Source organism: Pseudophryne corroboree, chromosome 9 (assembly GCF_028390025.1).
Source record: "Pseudophryne corroboree isolate aPseCor3 chromosome 9, aPseCor3.hap2, whole genome shotgun sequence".
NCBI classification, from domain to species: domain Eukaryota; kingdom Metazoa; phylum Chordata; class Amphibia; order Anura; family Myobatrachidae; genus Pseudophryne; species Pseudophryne corroboree.
In genome coordinates this window covers 167715323-167733352 of record NC_086452.1, presented here as the reverse complement: position 1 = coordinate 167733352, position 18030 = coordinate 167715323, and the positions used below count along the sequence as shown (strand labels likewise).

The window sequence follows — 18030 nt, the reverse complement described above, 5'->3', positions numbered from 1 at the left end:
GGTGACCGCGTATGGGGGAGGGTGTCTGTGGGTGGAGGAGGGGCGGATGCCGGGAGTGTGTGCGGATAGGAGAGGGGGACGGGAGGTGGTGTGGGTGGGGGAGGAGCAGGGGACTGGGGGTGGTGGATGGGGTCTGGATGCGATGTGGGTGGGGTAGCGTTGGAGGGGGTGGGGGAGGGGTCGGTGCAAGGCTCTCGTGGATGTGGGAGGGGTTCTGGAAGCGTTGTGGGTGGGTAAGGGGTAGGTGTGCTTGCGGGTGGTGTTGGGGGTCCGGTGGTGGCGGGTGAGGGGCTGGGGTTCATTGGGTGGGGGAGGTGTAGGGGGTGCAGTGGATGGTCGAGGGGGTCCGTAGGTGGTGTAGGGGCAGCCGTGGGTTTGCTGTGGGTGGGATGGAGGTAGGTATCTCCTATATATTAGGACAGATCTGTGACTTTGTGACTCATTGCTAAAGCTGGGTGGAGTCACAATGCTGGGCGGAGTCAAGTTACAGATCTGGCCAAATATATAGGAGAAGCATAGGAGAAAATAGGAGAACACACTGGCCAAATATATAGGAGAGAATAGGAGAACACACTGGCCAAATATATAGGAGAGAATAGGAGAACACACTGGCCAAATATATAGGAGAGAATAGGAGTACACACTGGCCAAATATATAGGAGAGTATAGGAGAACACACAACAGTACATTGTAATAACAGTACATACATAGTGAGCGCAGGAAAGGCAGCAGCAGCAGTATGTTAACGCGACATACAAGCACCGCCTCCAGGCGCCAGCCATTGGACACATGCTGAAGGGTGCGCTGTTATTGGCCACCCGTGGGTGTGATGGGATGTAGCTACTGCTGCTGCCCCCGTGATACAGAGCATCCCCAACTCCCTACATATAGCGGGGACGCGGGGTGAGGGCGGGTACGAAGCGGGGCTCACTGCCAGGGGACGGAGCGCACAGGCATCTTACTGCACTCTCCCGTGCATGGCACTGTAGTGTCCGTCAGCGTCTCCTTGTGTGAGCGGGGACCCAGGTGCTAGTTGCATTGGCGGCCAATCACAGCGCACTCCTCAGCCATGTGTCCAATAGCTGGTGGCTGGGGGCGGTGCTTGTATGGAGCTTTAACATGTGTCCAATAGCTGGCGGCTGGCGGCGGTGCTTGTACGGAGCTTTAACATGTGTCCAATAGCTGACGGCTGGGGGTGGTGCTTATACGGAGCTTTAACCTGCTGCTGATGTCTCTCCTGCGCTCACTATGTATGTACTGTTATCACCATGTACTGTTAAATGTTCTTCTATTTTCTCCTATATATTTGGCCAGTGTGTACTCCTATTCTCTCCTATATATTTGGGCAGATCTGTGACTTGACTCCGCCCAGCATTGTGACTCCGCCCAGCGTTAGCAAATGAATCACAAAGTCACAGATCTGGGCAAATATATAGGAGATAGATATATATATATTACATATACACACACACAGTATATAATATATAAAAACTATACCCCACAGCTATAATCAACTACAACATCTACGCAGAGCAAGCCTGGCAGTACTGAGACAATGACGGCCAGCAACACAATACAAAGAAACTTGTGGCAGGCACATAATACAGAGAGCATAATTGTGACAGCCATGCGTCACATCATGCCCTTCCCCCCCACAGCAGAAGTGTCCCAGTAACCTGGAAATAATATTGCATTTAGATATCATTTTTGCTAATAATGACTAATAAACATGAACATAATGAACATTAAATTTTAATAAGTAGACACACCTGCTTCAATGTGAAGTGTTAGGGGGTCATTCCGACCCGATCGCTTGCTGCAGTTTGTCGCAGCGCAGAGATTGGGTCGGAATTGCGCATGCGCCGGCGCAAGGAAGCCGTCGATGCCTAGCGATCGCCTCTGAGACAGAGGCGGTCGCTGGGCGGGAGGGGGCTGAACGGCGGCGTTAAGCTGCCGTTTAGGGGGCGCAGTCTGGCCAACGCAGGCATGGCCGGACCGTTGGGGGGCGGGCGGGCCGCGTCGGCTGCGTGACGTCTCATGCAGCCGCTGCGGCCAGTGGCAGCAACAATCAACTCCCAGCCAGCCGCAGGAGCTGCGCTGGCCCGGAGTTACTCCACAAATACAAAAGCATCGCCGCTATGTGATGCTTTTGTATTTGTGTGGAGGGGGCCGGACTGACATGCGGGGCGGACTAGCCATGTGCTGGGCGTCCCCCCGCATGTCAGGGAAGATGATCGTAGCTGTGCTAAATTTAGCACAGCTACAATCAACTCTGAATGACCCCCTTAGGCTGTTAGCGTTCTCCTGCCTCGGTCATTCTGTCTGCATTGAGCTGCTGTATTATTTAGAGCAAAACTTTAACAAGGGACAAGGGGGGTCATTCTGACCCGATCGTACGCTGCAGTTTATTGCAGCGGTGCAATCGGGTCAGAACTGCGCATGCTCTAGCGCCGCAGTGCGTCAGTGCATGCCAGACGGCCAAAAGCCGTCGGCCCGCTACGATCGCCTCTGCCTGATTGACAGGCAGAGGCGGTCGCTGGGCGGGTGGGGGGAGCGGAACGGCGTAACTGCGGCGTGGCCGGACCAAACGGGGGGCAGGCCGCAGCGGCTGCATGACATCACACGCACCTGCTGCGGGCCAGGGAGCGATGAGTAGCTCCCGGCCAGCACGCTAAAGCTGCGCTGGTCGGTAGCTACTCTTGAAGTGCAAAGGCATCGCCGCTGTGCAATGCCTTGGCACTTCTGCGGTGGGACCACCACTGACATGCGGGGCGGGATAGCCCTGTGCTGGGCGTCCCCCCGCATGTCAGTGTGAATGAATGTAGCACAGCTACGATCATCTCGGAATGATCCCCAAGGCACCAAGTGCTGGTGCAGGGTCGGAACCACAGTAATACGATCAACACACACAGCTCTGCCTCTGCTGTGATCCCATCACTGCTGCTGACTGGAATAAAATAAAGTTAGCAGCCATGGCCTCTGCAATCTACTCCATCCCCTTCTAGGTGGCTACACTGAGCACTAAAGAGCATGCGAGGCCGGGCAGAATGTTAGGGAAGGCGGGGCAGAGCAGCCTGTGAGGCCTGGAGCCGTGGCAGAGCAGCATATGAAGCCTGGGGGCTGGGGAAAGTGACAGGGAGGCAGAACAGAGCATGAGTGTCACGATTCAGTTACAATGGTAACCCCGAGCTCTACGCCCCCTCTGGCTCGCCACGCCGTCCCTGTTTGGCAGCTCTTTTTAAATGCCTCTCAAGCCGTCCCTGGCTGTGGCTTCCCATCTGATTCTGCAGTAGCCGGCGGGGAAGCTGCTCACTGTCCCTGGCCACAGTCAGCTCACAAATGTTGCGCGATTTCTGCTGGCGGTGCATTGAGGCAGGATCAGGCAGGCTTGTGGGTGCGGTCTTCTGATTTTGGGGACAGTGTCTGTGTGGGGGACCCCTATGTGTGGGGGCCTCGGGACGACCACCCCTAAAGTCCCACTGTGAATCCGGCTTTGTCTGTGACACCCCAACCTTTCTTCGCATTAAATTGCAAATCACTAATGGGGAGATGTATGAGGCCTTGGAGATAGAAAATAAGAATTTACTTACCGATAATTCTATTTCTCGGAGTCCGTAGTGGATGCTGGGGTTCCTGAAAGGACCATGGGGAATAGCGGCTCCGCAGGAGACAGGGCACAAAAAAGTAAAGCTTTACTAGGTCAGGTGGTGTGCACTGGCTCCTCCCCCTATGACCCTCCTCCAGACTCCAGTTAGGTACTGTGCCCGGACGAGCATACACAATAAGGGAGGCATTTTGAATCCCGGGTAAGACTCATACCAGCCACACCAATCACACCGTACAACTTGTGATCTAAACCCAGTTAACAGTATGACAACAGAAAGGGCCTCTTAAAGATGGCTCCTTAACAATAACCCGAATTAGTTAACAATAACTATGTACAAGTATTGCAGATAATCCGCACTTGGGATGGGCGCCCAGCATCCACTACGGACTCCGAGAAATAGAATTATCGGTAAGTAAATTCTTATTTTCTCTATCGTCCTAAGTGGATGCTGGGGTTCCTGAAAGGACCATGGGGATTATACCAAAGCTCCCAAACGGGCGGGAGAGTGCGGATGACTCTGCAGCACCGAATGAGAGAACTCCAGGTCCTCCTTTGCCAGGGTATCAAATTTGTAAAATTTTACAAACGTGTTCTCCCCCGACCACGTAGCTGCTCGGCAGAGTTGTAATGCCGAGACCCCTCGGGCAGCCGCCCAAGATGAGCCCACCTTCCTTGTGGAGTGGGCTTTTACAGTTTTAGGCTGTGGCAGGCCTGCCACAGAATGTGCAAGTTGAATTGTGTTACAAATCCAACGAGCAATCGACTGCTTAGAAGCAGGTGCGCCCAACTTGTTGGGTGCATACAATATAAACAGCGAGTCAGATTTTCTGACTCCAGCCGTCCTTGCAATGTATATTTTTAAGGCTCTGACAACGTCCAACAACTTGGAGTCCTCCAAGTCGCTAGTGGCCGCAGGCACCACAATAGGTTGGTTCAGATGAAATGCTGATACCACTTTAGGGAGAAAATGCGGACGAGTCCGCAGTTCTGCCCTATCCGAATGGAAGATTAGATAAGGACTTTTATAAGATAAAGCCGCCAATTCAGATACTCTCCTGGCAGAGGCCAGGGCTAGTAACATAGTCACTTTCAATGTGAGATATTTCAAATCCACCTTTTTCAATGGTTCAAACCAATGGGATTTGAGGAAATCTAAAACTACATTTAGATCCCACGGTGCCACCGGAGGCACCACAGGAGGCTGTATATGCAGTACTCCCTTGACAAAAGTCTGGACCTCAGGGACAGAGGCCAATTCTTTTTGGAAGAATATTGACAGGGCCGAAATTTGAACCTTAATGGATCCCAATTTGAGACCCATAGATAATCCTGATTGCAGGAAATGTAGGAAACGACCCAGTTGGAATTCCTCCGTCGGAACCCTCCGATCCTCGCACCACGCTACATATTTTCGCCAAATGCGGTGATAATGTTTCACGGTGACTTCCTTCCGTGCCTTAATCAAGGTAGGAATGACTTCTTCTGGAATGCCTTTCCCTTTTAGGATCTGGCGTTCAACCGCCATGCCGTCAAACGCAGCCGCGGTAAGTCTTGAAAAAGACAGGGACCCTGCTGTAGCAGGTCCCTTCTCAGAGGTAGAGGCCACGGTTCGTCCGTGAGCATCTCTTGAAGTTCCGGATACCAAGTCCTTCTCGGCCAATCCGGAACCACTAGTATTGTTCTTACTCTTCTTTGCCGTATGATCTTCAATACCTTTGGTATGAGCGGCAGAGGAGGAAACACATACACTGACTGGTACACCCAAGGAGTTACCAGTGCGTCCACAGCTATTGCCTGTGGATCTCTTGACCTGGCGCAATATTTGTCCAGTTTCTTGTTGAGGCGAGACGCCATCATGTCTACAATTGGTCTTTCCCAACGGTCTATTAACATGTTGAAGACTTTTGGATGTAGACCCCACTCTCCCGGATGAAGATCGTGTCTGCTGAGGAAGTCTGCTTCCCAGTTGTCCACGCCCGGGATGAACACTGCTGACAGTGCTATCACGTGATTCTCCGCCCAGCGAAGAATCTTGGCAGCTTCTGCCATTGCACTCCTGCTTCTTGTGCCGCCCTGCCTGTTTACATGGGCGACCGCCGTGATGTTGTCCGACTGAATCAACACCGGCTTTCCTTGCAGGAGAAGTTCCGCCTGGCTTAGAGCATTGTAGATTGCTCTTAGTTCCAGAATGTTTATGTGAAGAGACTTTTCCAGACTCGTCCATACTCCCTGGAAGTTTCTTCCTTGTGTGACTGCTCCCCAGCCTCTCAGGCTGGCGTCCGTGGTCACCAGGATCCAATCCTGAATGCCGAATCTGCGGCCTTCTAATAGGTGAGCCTTCTGCAACCACCACAGAAGTGACACCCTTGTCTTTGGTGACAGGGTTATTCGCAGGTGCATCTGCAGATGCGACCCTGACCATTTGTCCAACAGATCCCTTTGGAATATTCTTGCATGGAATCTGCCGAATGGAATTGCTTCGTAAGAAGCCACCATTTTTCCCAGGACTCTTGTGCATTGATGTACTGACACTTTTCCTGGTTTTAGGAGGTTCCTGACCAGATCGGATAACTCCTTGGCTTTTTCCTCTGGAAGGAAAACCTTTTTCTGAACCGTGTCCAGAATCATTCCTAGGAACAGCAGACGAGTTGTCGGGATTAAATGGGATTTTGGAATATTCAGAATCCACCCGTGTTGTCTTAGCACCTCTTGAGATAGTGCTAAAGCTGTCTCCAGCTGTTCTCTGGACCTTGCCCTTATTAGGAGATCGTCCAAGTGTGGGATAACTAATACGCCTTTTCTTCGAAGAAGAATCATCATCTCGGCCATTACCTTGGTAAAGACCCGAGGCGCCGTGGACAATCCGAACGGCAGCGTCTGAAACTGATAGTGACAGTTTTGAACAATGAACCTGAGGTACCCCTGGTGTGCGGGGTAAATCGGAACGTGTAGATACGCATCCTTGATGTCCAAGGATACCATAAAGTCCCCTTCTTCCAGGTTCGCTATCACTGCTCTGAGTGACTCCATCTTGAACTTGAACTTTTTTATGTAGAGGTTCAAGGACTTCAGATTTAGAATAGGCCTTACCGAGCCATCCGGCTTCGGTACCACAAATAGAGTGGAATAATACCCCTTTCCTTGTTGTAATAGGGGTACTTTGACTATCACCTGCTGAGCGTACAGCTTGTGAATGGCTTCCAACACCCTCTCCCTTTCGGAAGAGACGGTTGGTAAGGCAGACTTCAGGAAACGATGAGGAGGATCCGTCTCTAATTCCAACCTGTACCCCTGAGATATTATCTGCAGGATCCAGGGGTCTACCTGCGAGTGAGCCCACTGCGCGCTGTAATTTTTGAGACGGCCCCCCACTGTCCCCGAGTCCGCTTGAGAGGCCCCAGCGTCATGCTGAGGTTTTTGCAGGAGCCGGGGAGGGCTTCTGTTCCTGGGAAGGAGCTGCCTGTTGGTGTCTCTTCCCTCTTCCTCTGCCTCGTGGCAGGTACGACAAGCCCTTTGCTCTCTTATTTTTGTAGGAGCGAAAAGGCTGCGGTTGAAAGGTCGGTGCCTTTCTCTGTTGGGGAGTGACTTGAGGTAAAAAAGTGGATTTCCCGGCAGTAGCCGTGGCCACCAAGTCTGATAGACCAACTCCAAATAACTCCTCCCCTTTATACGGCAAAACCTCCATGTGACGTTTTGAATCCGCATCGCCTGTCCACTGTCGTGTCCATAAGGCTCTTCTGGCTGAAATGGACATAGCACTCACCCGAGATGCCAGTGTGCAAATATCCCTCTGTGCATCACGCATATAGATAAATGCATCCTTTATTTGTTCTAACGACAGTAAAACATTGTCCCTATCTAGGGTATCAATATTTTCAATCAGGGATTCTGACCAAACTACTCCAGCACTGCACATCCAGGCAGTTGCTATAGCTGGTCGTAGTATAACACCTGCATGTGTGTATATATTCTTTTGAATAACTTCCATCTTTCTATCTGATGGATCCTTAAGTGCGGCCGTCTCAGGAGAGGGTAACGCCACTTGTTTGGATAAGCGTGTGAGCGCCTTGTCCACCTTAGGGGGTGTTTCCCAGCGCGCCCTAACCTCTGGCGGGAAAGGGTATAATGCCAATAACTTTTTTGAAATTATCAACTTTTTATCAGGAGCAACCCACGCTTCATCACACACGTCATTTAATTCTTCTGATTCAGGAAAAACTGTTTGTAGTTTTTTCACACCATACATAATACCCTGTTTTACGGTATCTGTAGTATCAGCTAAATGTAACGTCTCCTTCATTGCCAAAATCATATAACGTGTGGCCCTACTGGAAAATACGTTTGAATTTCTACCGTCGTCACTGGAATCAGTGCCCGTGTCTGGGTCTGTGTCGACCGACTGAGGCAAAGGGCGTTTTACAGCCCCTGACGGTGTTTGAGGCGCCTGGACAGGCATTAATTGATTGTCCGGCCGCCTCATGTCCTCAACTGACTGTTTAAGGGAAGATAAACCATCACGTAATTCCACAAATAAAGGCATCCATTCTGGTGTCGACCCCCTGGGGGGTGACATCTGCATATTTGGCAATTGCTCCGCCTCCACACCAATATCGTCCTCATACATGTCGACACCACGTACCGACACACACCGCAAACTCACAGGGAATGCTCTAATGAAGACAGGACCCACTAGCCCTTTTGGGGAGACAGAGGGAGAGTCTGCCAGCACACACCACAAAGCGCTATATATACAAGGGATATCCTTATATTAAGTGCTCCCTTATAGCTGCTTTAATATATATATATATAGCCATTAATGTGCCCCCCCTCTCTGTTTTACCCTGTTTCTGTAGTGCAGTGCAGGGGAGAGACCTGGGAGCCGTTCTGACCAGCGGAGCTGTGACAGAAAATGGCGCCGTGTGCTGAGGAGATAGGCCCCGCCCCTTTTTCGGCGGGTTCTTCTCCCGCTATTTTTCCAGTCAGGCAGGGGTTAAATATCTCCATATAGCCCCTATGGGCTATATGTGAGGTATTTTTAGCCTTGTATAAGGTTTATATTTGCCTCTCAGAGCGCCCCCCCCCAGCGCTCTGCACCCTCAGTGACTGCCCAGTGAAGTGTGCTGAGAGGAAAATGGCGCACAGCTGCAGTGCTGTGCGCTACCTTATGAAGACTGAGGAGTCTTCAGCCGCCGGTTTCCGGACCTCTTCACGCTTCAGCATCTGCAAGGGGGTCGGCGGCGCGGCTCCGGGACCGGACTCCACGGCTGGGCCTGTGTTCGATCCCTCTGGAGCTAATGGTGTCCAGTAGCCAAGCAGCAAATCCACTCTGCATGCAGGTGAGTTTACTACTTTCCCCCTAAGTCCCACGTTGCAGTGATCCTGTTGCCAGCAGGACTCACTGTAAAGAAAAAAACCTAAACTAAACTTTCTCTAAGCAGCTCTTTAGGAGAGCCACCTAGATTGCACCCTTCTCGTTCGGGCACAAAATCTAACTGGAGTCTGGAGGAGGGTCATAGGGGGAGGAGCCAGTGCACACCACCTGACCTAGTAAAGCTTTACTTTTTTGTGCCCTGTCTCCTGCGGAGCCGCTATTCCCCATGGTCCTTTCAGGAACCCCAGCATCCACTTAGGACGATAGAGAAATACAGTGGAGAAATTGCCCAAAGCAACCGATCAGCTACTGACTGTCATTTCATAGTCTGTGCTAGATAACGGAGCTAGCTAATTGTTTGGGCAACTTCTCCACAACTCTAACTCTGTGCGTACCATATGTCTCCAAGGCTCCTAGAACTGCGAATATTTTAAATGTGACAGAGTACAAGAGACATTCCATTACCTAGTATGGAGACATCCGCCATCATGAAATATCCTCCTTCTGGGATGATTGGTGTCAGCCCTGCTTCTTGCAGTAAGCCAGCCATTCGGTCACGCTTCACTTCCAGTTCCCGTGGCAGCGAATTGAAGTAACATTCTGGCTCATCCATTCTTTTAAAATCCTTGAAGAGGGCATGAGCCAGAGCTTCCTACACATAGGAGAACATAGTGAAGTGACACAGTAGAGCCGCACCACAAACCCCCCACGGTGCTGTCTTTGTAAGATAACACTAAAGGGGGGTACTCATGGAGCGATATTCTAAGCAATCTGACTAGATTGCTTAGCATTTAAGCATTATAGCTCCGTGTGTACCCCCTACAGCGAAAGCGATGCGCAGCCCCGCGCATCGCTATCGCTGTTGCTAGATTGGCCTGCATGCAGGCCAATCTAGCGGGTCGCTCACTTCACCCGCTGGGTGAAGTGAGCGGGCCCCCCCCGTTTCCCCCGCACGCTCAGCACACATCACGCTGTACTGAGCGGCGGGAGAGATGTGTGCTGAGCGGTTTGCTCAGCACACATCTTTCTCACACATCGGCCAGTGAGTACTGGCCTTAACAGAAAATATAAATCGTATTCAGAAAATTTCTGGAGGCCTTTAATGACAAATACATTGAGTAGCCAAAAGTATCCAGACACATTATCTAATAAAATAGGATTTTGATAACCTACCGGTAAATCATTTTCTCCTAGTCCGTAGAGGATGCTGGGGACAACATCAAGACCATGGGGTATAGATGGGATCCGCAGGAGACATGGGCACTCTAAAGACTTTTCATTGGGTGTAAACTGGCTCCTCCCTCTATGCCCCTCCTCCAGACCTCAGTTGTAGGAACTGTGCCCAGGGAGACTGACATTTCGAGGAAAGGAATTACTTAACTAGTGGTGAGATATCTACCAACTCACACCCTCAAACATGCTGCACACATGTCATTCAACATAATACATGCCAACAGGCATGAACTAATTGCAGCAACATGCTGAAAGCAAGATAACACAACTTGTGTAACTGTAATAACTAAACTGCAGGTAAAGTACGCACTGGGACGGGCGCCCAGCATCCTCTACGGACTAGGAGAAAAGGATTTACCGGTATCAAAATCCTATTTTCTCATACGTCCTAGAGGATGCTGGGGACGACAAAAGACCATGGGGTCTATACCAAAGCTCCAGTACGGGCGGGAGAGTGCAGATGACCCTGCAGCACCGATTGACCAAACTTTAAGTCCTCATCGGCCAAGGTGTCAAAGTTGTAGAACTTAGCAAATGTGTTTGACCCTGACCAAGTAGTTGCTCGGCAAAGTTGTAATGCCGAGACCCCCCGGGCAGCCTCCCAGGATGAGCCCACCTTCCTAGTGGAGTGGGCCTTTACTGACTTCGGTAACGGCAATCCAGCCGTAGTATGAGCTTGCTGAATCGTATTCCTAATCCAACGTGCAATAGTCTGCTTGGAAGCAGGACAGCCAATCTTGTTGTGATCATATAGGACAAACAGAGCCTCTGTTTTCCGTATACGAGCTGTTCTAGCAACATAGGTTTTCAAAGCTCTAACTACATCTAGAGACTTTGAATCAGTGAATGTGTCAGTAATTACTGGCACCACAACATGTTGGTTTATGTGAAAAGCAGAAACCACCTTTGGAAGAAAATGTTGGCGAGTTCATGGAAAATCAGGTAAGGGCTCTTGTGAGACAAGGCCCCCAATTCCGACACCCGCCTTGCGGATGCCAATGCCAAAAACATCACCACTTTCCAAGTGAGAAACTTCAACTCTATCTTTTGTAGAGGCTCGAACCAATCCGATTGAAGGAACTGCAATACTACGTTAAGGTCCCATGGTGCACTGGAGGCACGAATGGAGTCTGGATGTGCAGAACGCCTTTCATGAAGGTCTGAACCTCTGGAAGAGAGGCCAATTGTATTTGGAAGAACACTGACAAGGCCGAAATCTGGACCTTGATTGATCCCAATCGCAGGCCCGTCTCCACACCATCCTGCAAAAAATGGAGAAAACGTCCTAAGTGAAACTCTTCCGCAGGAGCTTTCTTGGATTCACACCAAGACACATATTTTCTCCAAATACGGTGGTAATGTTTTGACGTTACTCCCTTTCTGGCCTGAATAAGGGTGGGGATGACCTCCTTAGGAATACCCGTCCTGGCTAGGATACAGCGCTCAACAGCCATGCCGTCAAACGTAGCCGCGGTAAGTCTTGGTTCACACCCGGCCCCTGCTGCAGCAGGTCCTTCCGAGGAGGAAGAGGCCAAGGATCTCCTATGAGTAACTGCTGAAGATCTGGGTACCAAGCCCTTCTTGGCCAGTCTGGGGCAATGAAGATTGCTCGAACCCTTGTCTTTCTTATGATCCTGAGTACTTTTGGGATCAGCGGAAGTGGAGGGAAAACATACACCTACGGAAACACCCACTGGGTCACCAGTGCATCCACTGCTACTGCTTGAGGGTCTCTCGACCTGGAACAGTTTCTCTGAAGCTTCTTGTTGAGACGAGACACCATCATGTCTATTTGAGGAACTCCACAAAGACTTGTCACCTCTGCGAAGACTTCTTGGTGGAGGCCCCACTCTCCTGGATGGAGATCGTGTCTGCTGAGGAAGTCTGCTTCCCAGTTGTCTACTCCCAGAATGAATATTGCAGACAGAGCTTGTAGATGTTTTTCTGCCCAGCTGAGGATTTTTGTCGCCTCTGCCATTGCCGCTCTGCTTTTCGTTCCGCCCTGCCTGTTTATGTATGCGACTGCTGTTACATTGTCCGCCTGGATCTGCACGGGACGGTCTTGAAGAAGATGTACCGCTTGTTGAAGGCCGTTGTAAATGGCTCTTAGCTCCAGAACGTTTATGTGAAGGCAGGCTTCCTGTTGTGACCAACGTCCCTGGAAGTTTTCTCCCTGAGAGACTGCTCCCCAGCCTCGGAGACTTGCATCAGTGGTTACTAGGACCCAGTCCTGAATCCCAAACCTGCGTCTCTCTAGCAGGCGAGAGCTGTGCAACCACCACAGGAGCGAAATCCTGGTTTTTGACGACAGGATTATCTTTCTGTGCATGTGTAGGTGTGACCCCGACCACTTGTCCGACAGGTCCCACTGGAATACTCTGGCATGGAACCTGCCAAACTGTATGGCCTCGTAGGCCGCCACCATCTTCCCCAACAACCGAGTGCACTGATGGATCGACACACTTGATGGTTTCAATATCTGTTTTACCATTTTCTGGATTTCCAGAGCCTTTTCCAGTGGAAGAAATACTTTCTGAACTTCTGTGTCCAGAATCATCCCGAGGAAAGACAACCTTGTCGTCTGTTCCAACTGTGACTTTGGGTAATTTATGATCCACCCGTGTTGTTGGAGTATTGACAGGGAGAGGGATATGTTTTGTAATAACTGCTCCCTGGTCGTCCAGATAAGGGATTATATTGACTCCTTTCTGACGAAGGAGGACCATCATCTCTGCCATCACCTTGGTGAATACCCTCGGCGCCGTGGAGAGACCGAAAGGTAACGTCTGGAATTGGTAATGGCAATCCTGAATCGCGAATCTCAGATAAGCCTGGTGAGGAGGATAAATGGGAACATGCAGGTAAGCATCCTTTATGTCCACCGACACTAAGTAGTCCCCCTCCTCCAGACTGGAAATCACCACCCGAAGTGATTCCATCTTGAACTTGAACCTTTTCAGGAAGAAATTCAGATCTTTTAGATTTAGGATCGGTCTGACCGAGCCGTCCGGCTTCGGAACAACAAAGAGGCTTGAATAAAAACCCCGCCCTTGTTGTGACAAAGGTACCAGGACTATAACCTGGTCTTGACATAATTTTTGGATTGCCGCTGTTACTGCTTCTCTCTCTGGCGGAGAAGCTGGCAAGGTTGATTTGAGAAATCGGCATGGGGGAACATCTTGAAACTCTAGTTTGTATCCCTGGGATACTATTTGCAACACCCAGGGATCCAGGCCAGACAGAATCCAGTCCTGGCTGAAGAGTTTGAGACGTGCCCCCACCCGAGCGGTCTCCTGCAAGGGAGTTCCAGCGCCATGCTGGGGATTTGGCAGAATTAGGGGTAGACTTCTGCTCTTGGGAACCTGGAGCCGGTGTGGGCTTCTTTCCCCTTCCCCTACCTGCAAAGAAGGGGGAACCTCTCGCCTTTTTGTATTTATTGGGCCGAAAGGACTGCATTTGCGGGTGATAGGTCTTTTTTGCCGGTGCAGGCGCAGAGGGCAAAAATGTTGACTTACATGCGGTAGCCGCCGAGACTAACGTATCCCGGCCATCGCCAAATAAGGCCTCACCTTTATATGGGAGAGCCTCCATGTTTCTTTTGGAATCTGCATCAGCGTTCCACTGGCGAATCCATAACGCCCGCCAAGCCGATACTGCCATGGTAGCGGCTTGTGAACTCAAGAGTCCAATATCCTTCATTGCTTCCAGCATCCTTGATATTCCCTAACTTAAGGAGTATCTCATCTTTATCAATCGTGTCAATTTCTGATTTCATGCTTTCTGACCATTTTTCAATAGCGCGACTCACCCATGCGCAGGCAATAGTGGGCCTGAGCAGTGTACCATTGGTAACATAAATGGATTTCAATGTCGTTTCCATTTTGCGGTCTGCCGGCTCTTTAAGAGAAGCCGTGCCAGAAGCAGGGAGAATTAGCTTCTTTCTCAACCTGGAAAGTGCACTGTCTAACACGGGGTGACTCCCATTTTTCCTGTCTTCAACCAGGAAAGGATAAGCTATGTGAATCCTTTTGGGAATACAATTTTTTTTATCAGGATGCACCCACATCCCTTCAAACAGAGCATTTAATTCGTGTGAAGGAGGGAACGTGACTTTGGATTTCTTTTCCTTACATAAATAAGCTTTCTCCTGAGGTACAGGAGTGCTTTCTATAACCTCCAACACGTCCCTTATAGCCACAATCATATATTGTATACTTTTTGCCAATTTATGATCCATCTCTCTGGATTCACTATTGTCGACACAAGAATCAGAATCCGTGTCGGTATCAGTATTTACAACATTTGCAAACGGTCTTTTATGTGACCCAGAGGGGCCGCCCGCATGAGGAATAACAGCATCCTGAAAAATAACATCTTCCGCAGATTTTCTCCAGCATGCAGCCTTAGATTCAGACTTATCCAATCTACGGTTAATCAGATGCATACTGTCACGTAGCTCTTTCACCCATGCAGGCTCTTGGTGTGCCGGTAGCGCCACTACATTACAACTCTGTGTCCCTAAAATGGCTTCCTCCGGGGAGGAACTCCCTGCCTCAGACCTCAGACATGCCTCACACGTGTACACCACACTCACAGACACACTGGGACTTATTTTGAGGACAGACCCACAGTAAAATCTGTCAGAGGGACACAGGATAGGAGCAGCCAGTTCACAAACCCAGCGCCAGTATTGCCTGTGAACACAGTATGTCCACAGCCCAAAAGCGCTTTTAAATAGTAATATACACTATCAAATGCACCACAATCGCTTTGTGCCCCCCCCCCCCCCTTTATAGCACCCTGTACTTGTCAGAAGTGGAGGAGAGGACCAGCGTGTTCTCTGCAGCCTGAGGAGAGAGAGAAAATGGTGCTGAGTAATGTGCTGGCTGCCTGAGGAAGAAGCTCCGCCCCCACAATGGCGCGTCCTTTCACTCAGTATATTGACTTATTATTTATACTGGCAGGGGTAGGGCTGTGCCAGTGGCATCTTATGCCCCCTTTTAGCCAGTTTGAGGTATTTTTCTTGCTGCCCAGGGCGCGCCCCCCCCCCGTAGTGCCTGTGTGTGTGGGCAGCAATGGCGCGCTGCGCTCCCGCCAGCCGCACCGCACCTCAGCCGTCACTTACTTGATTGAAGATCATTCTTCTCATACTCACCTGTCTTCTGACTTCTGGCTCTGTGAGGGGGGTGACGGCATGCTGTGGGAGTGAGCATCTAGACACGGCTAGCGTTCAGTTCCCTTCAGGAGCTAATGGTGTCCTGTCAGCCAGAAGCAGAGCCATGAAACTCTGAGGAAGTTGGTTCTGCTTCTGCCCCCTCAGTCCCACGAAGCAGGGAGTCTGATGCCAGCAGATCTCCCTGAAAATAAAAAACCGAACATAAGTCTTTTCAGAGAAACTCAGTAGAGCTCCTCAGAGTGCATCCAGTCGACCTGGGCACATTTCTAAAACTGAGGTCTGGAGGAGGGGCATAGAGGGAGGAGCCAGTTCACACCCAATGAAAAGTCTTTAGAGTGCCCATGTCTCCTGCAGATCCCGTCTATACCCCATGGTCTTGATGTCATCCCCAGCATCCTCTAGGACGTATGAGAAAGTATGTTTGGCCATTTCAGGCATACCTATTGTAAAATGTAAGATAAAATCAAGCATACAGCCACGCAACCATAGTCAAACATTAGCAATAGATTGGGTCATGCTGAAGAAGTCAGTGGCTTTCAACATGACGGTCACCTTCATACAAGGAGGAACAACTTGTGCTTTACCATCTGGCAGTCTGGTGGGTAAATCTGGGTTTGGCAGATGCCGGGAGAACACTTCCGGCCTGAATGCGTACTGACAATTGTAAACTTTGGTGGGGGAGGACCAATCGAGCGTTTTTTTATGATTTGGCCAGGGTCCCTTAGATTCAGTGAAGGGAAATAATAGGATTTTCATTACCTAACAGTAAATCCTTTTCTCGTAGTCCGTAGAGGATGCTGGGGTCCACATTAGTACCATGGGTATAGACGGGTCCATTAGGGGCCATTGGCACTTTAAGAGTTTCAGAGTGTGGGGTGGCTCCTCCCTCTATGCCCGTCCTACCAGACTCGGTATAGAAACTGTGCCCGAGGAGATGGACAACTTCGAGAGAAGGATTTTACACAGATAGTGCCGAGATTCACACCAGCTCACACATACAAGGCAAACCAAGCTAACCAGCTTGAAAACTCAGCAACGGCTGAACAAGATTACTTAACCAAGTAATAAAACACTACTTAACCAAGAACTAAGCAGTACTGAACTAAGTAACCACTGCAGGATCACGAAGCGCTGGGCGGGCACCCAGCATCCTCTATGGACTACGAGAAAAGGATTTACCGGCAGGTAATTAAAAATAAGAATTTACTTACCGATAATTCTATTTCTCATAGTCCGTAGTGGATGCTGGGACTCCGTCAGGACCATGGGGAATAGCGGGCTCCGCAGGAGACAGGGCACATCTAAAAAAGCTTTTAGGTCACATGGTGCGTACTGGCTCCTCCCCCTATGACCCTCCTCCAAGCCTCAGTTAGGTACTGTGCCCGGACGAGCGTACACAATAAGGAAGGATCTTGAATCCCGGGTAAGACTCATACCAGCCACACCAATCACACCGTACAACTTGTGATCTGAACCCAGTTAACAGTATGATAACACAAACGAAGTAGCCTCTGAACAGATGGCTCACAACAACAGTAATAACCCGATTTTTGTAACAATAACTATGTACAAGCATTGCAGACAATCCGCACTTGGGATGGGCGCCCAGCATCCACTACGGACTATGAGAAATAGAATTATCGGTAAGTAAATTCTTATTTTCTCTAACGTCCTAGTGGATGCTGGGACTCCGTCAGGACCATGGGGATTATACCAAAGCTCCCAAACGGGCGGGAGAGTGCGGATGACTCTGCAGCACCGAATGAGAGAACTCCAGGTCCTCTTTAGCCAGAGTATCAAATTTGTAAAATTTTACAAACGTGTTCTCCCCTGACCACGTAGCTGCTCGGCAAAGTTGTAATGCCGAGACTCCTCGGGCAGCCGCCCAGGATGAGCCCACTTTCCTTGTGGAATGGGCCTTTACAGATTTAGGCTGTGGCAGGCCTGCCACAGAATGTGCAAGTTGGATTGTACTACATATCCAACGTGCAATCGTCTGTTTAGACGCAGGAGCACCCAACTTGTTGGGTGCATACAATGTAAACAACGAGTCAGATTTTCTGACTCCAGCTGTCCTTGAAATATATATTTTTAATGCTCTGACAACGTCCAGTAACTTGGAGTCCTTCAAGTCGCTAGTAGCCGCAGGCACCACAATAGGCTGGTTCAAGTGAAATGCCGAAACCACCTTAGGGAGAAATTGAGGACGTGTCCTCAATTTTGTCCTGTCCAAATGGAATATCAGATATGGGCTTTTGTATGACAAAGCTGCCAACTCCGAAACTCTCCTGGCTGAAGCCAGGGCCAACAGCATGGTTACCTTCCATGTAAGGTATTTTAAATCTACCGATTTTAAAGGCTCAAACCAATGAGATTTGAGAAAATTTAGAACCACGTTCAAATCCCACGGTGCCACTGGAGGCACTATTGGGGGTTGTATATGTAGTACACCTTTGACAAAAGTTTGTACTTCAGGCACTGACGCCAATTCCTTCTGGAAGAAAATTGATAAGGCCGAAATTTGAACTTTAATGGACCCCAATTTGAGGCCCATAGACAATCCTGCTTGCAGGAAATGTAAGAATCGACCCAATTGAAATTCTTCCGTTGGAGCCTTCTTGGCCTCACACCACGCAACATATT

The 18030-nt window shown here is 49.9% G+C and overlaps 1 protein-coding gene across 5 annotated transcripts in view; it reads right to left on the bottom strand.

The window, feature by feature from the left end:
* KYAT3 (kynurenine aminotransferase 3) overlaps nucleotides 1-18030 on the bottom strand; it is a 255249-nt gene that overhangs the window by 19275 nt on the left and 217944 nt on the right. For all 5 annotated transcript variants that reach the window (XM_063939940.1, XM_063939941.1, XM_063939942.1 and 2 more), the window contains one exon: nucleotides 9444-9630. In XM_063939940.1, the coding sequence (XP_063796010.1) occupies nucleotides 9444-9630 (187 nt within the window). The remainder of the gene's footprint in view (nucleotides 1-9443; nucleotides 9631-18030) is intronic.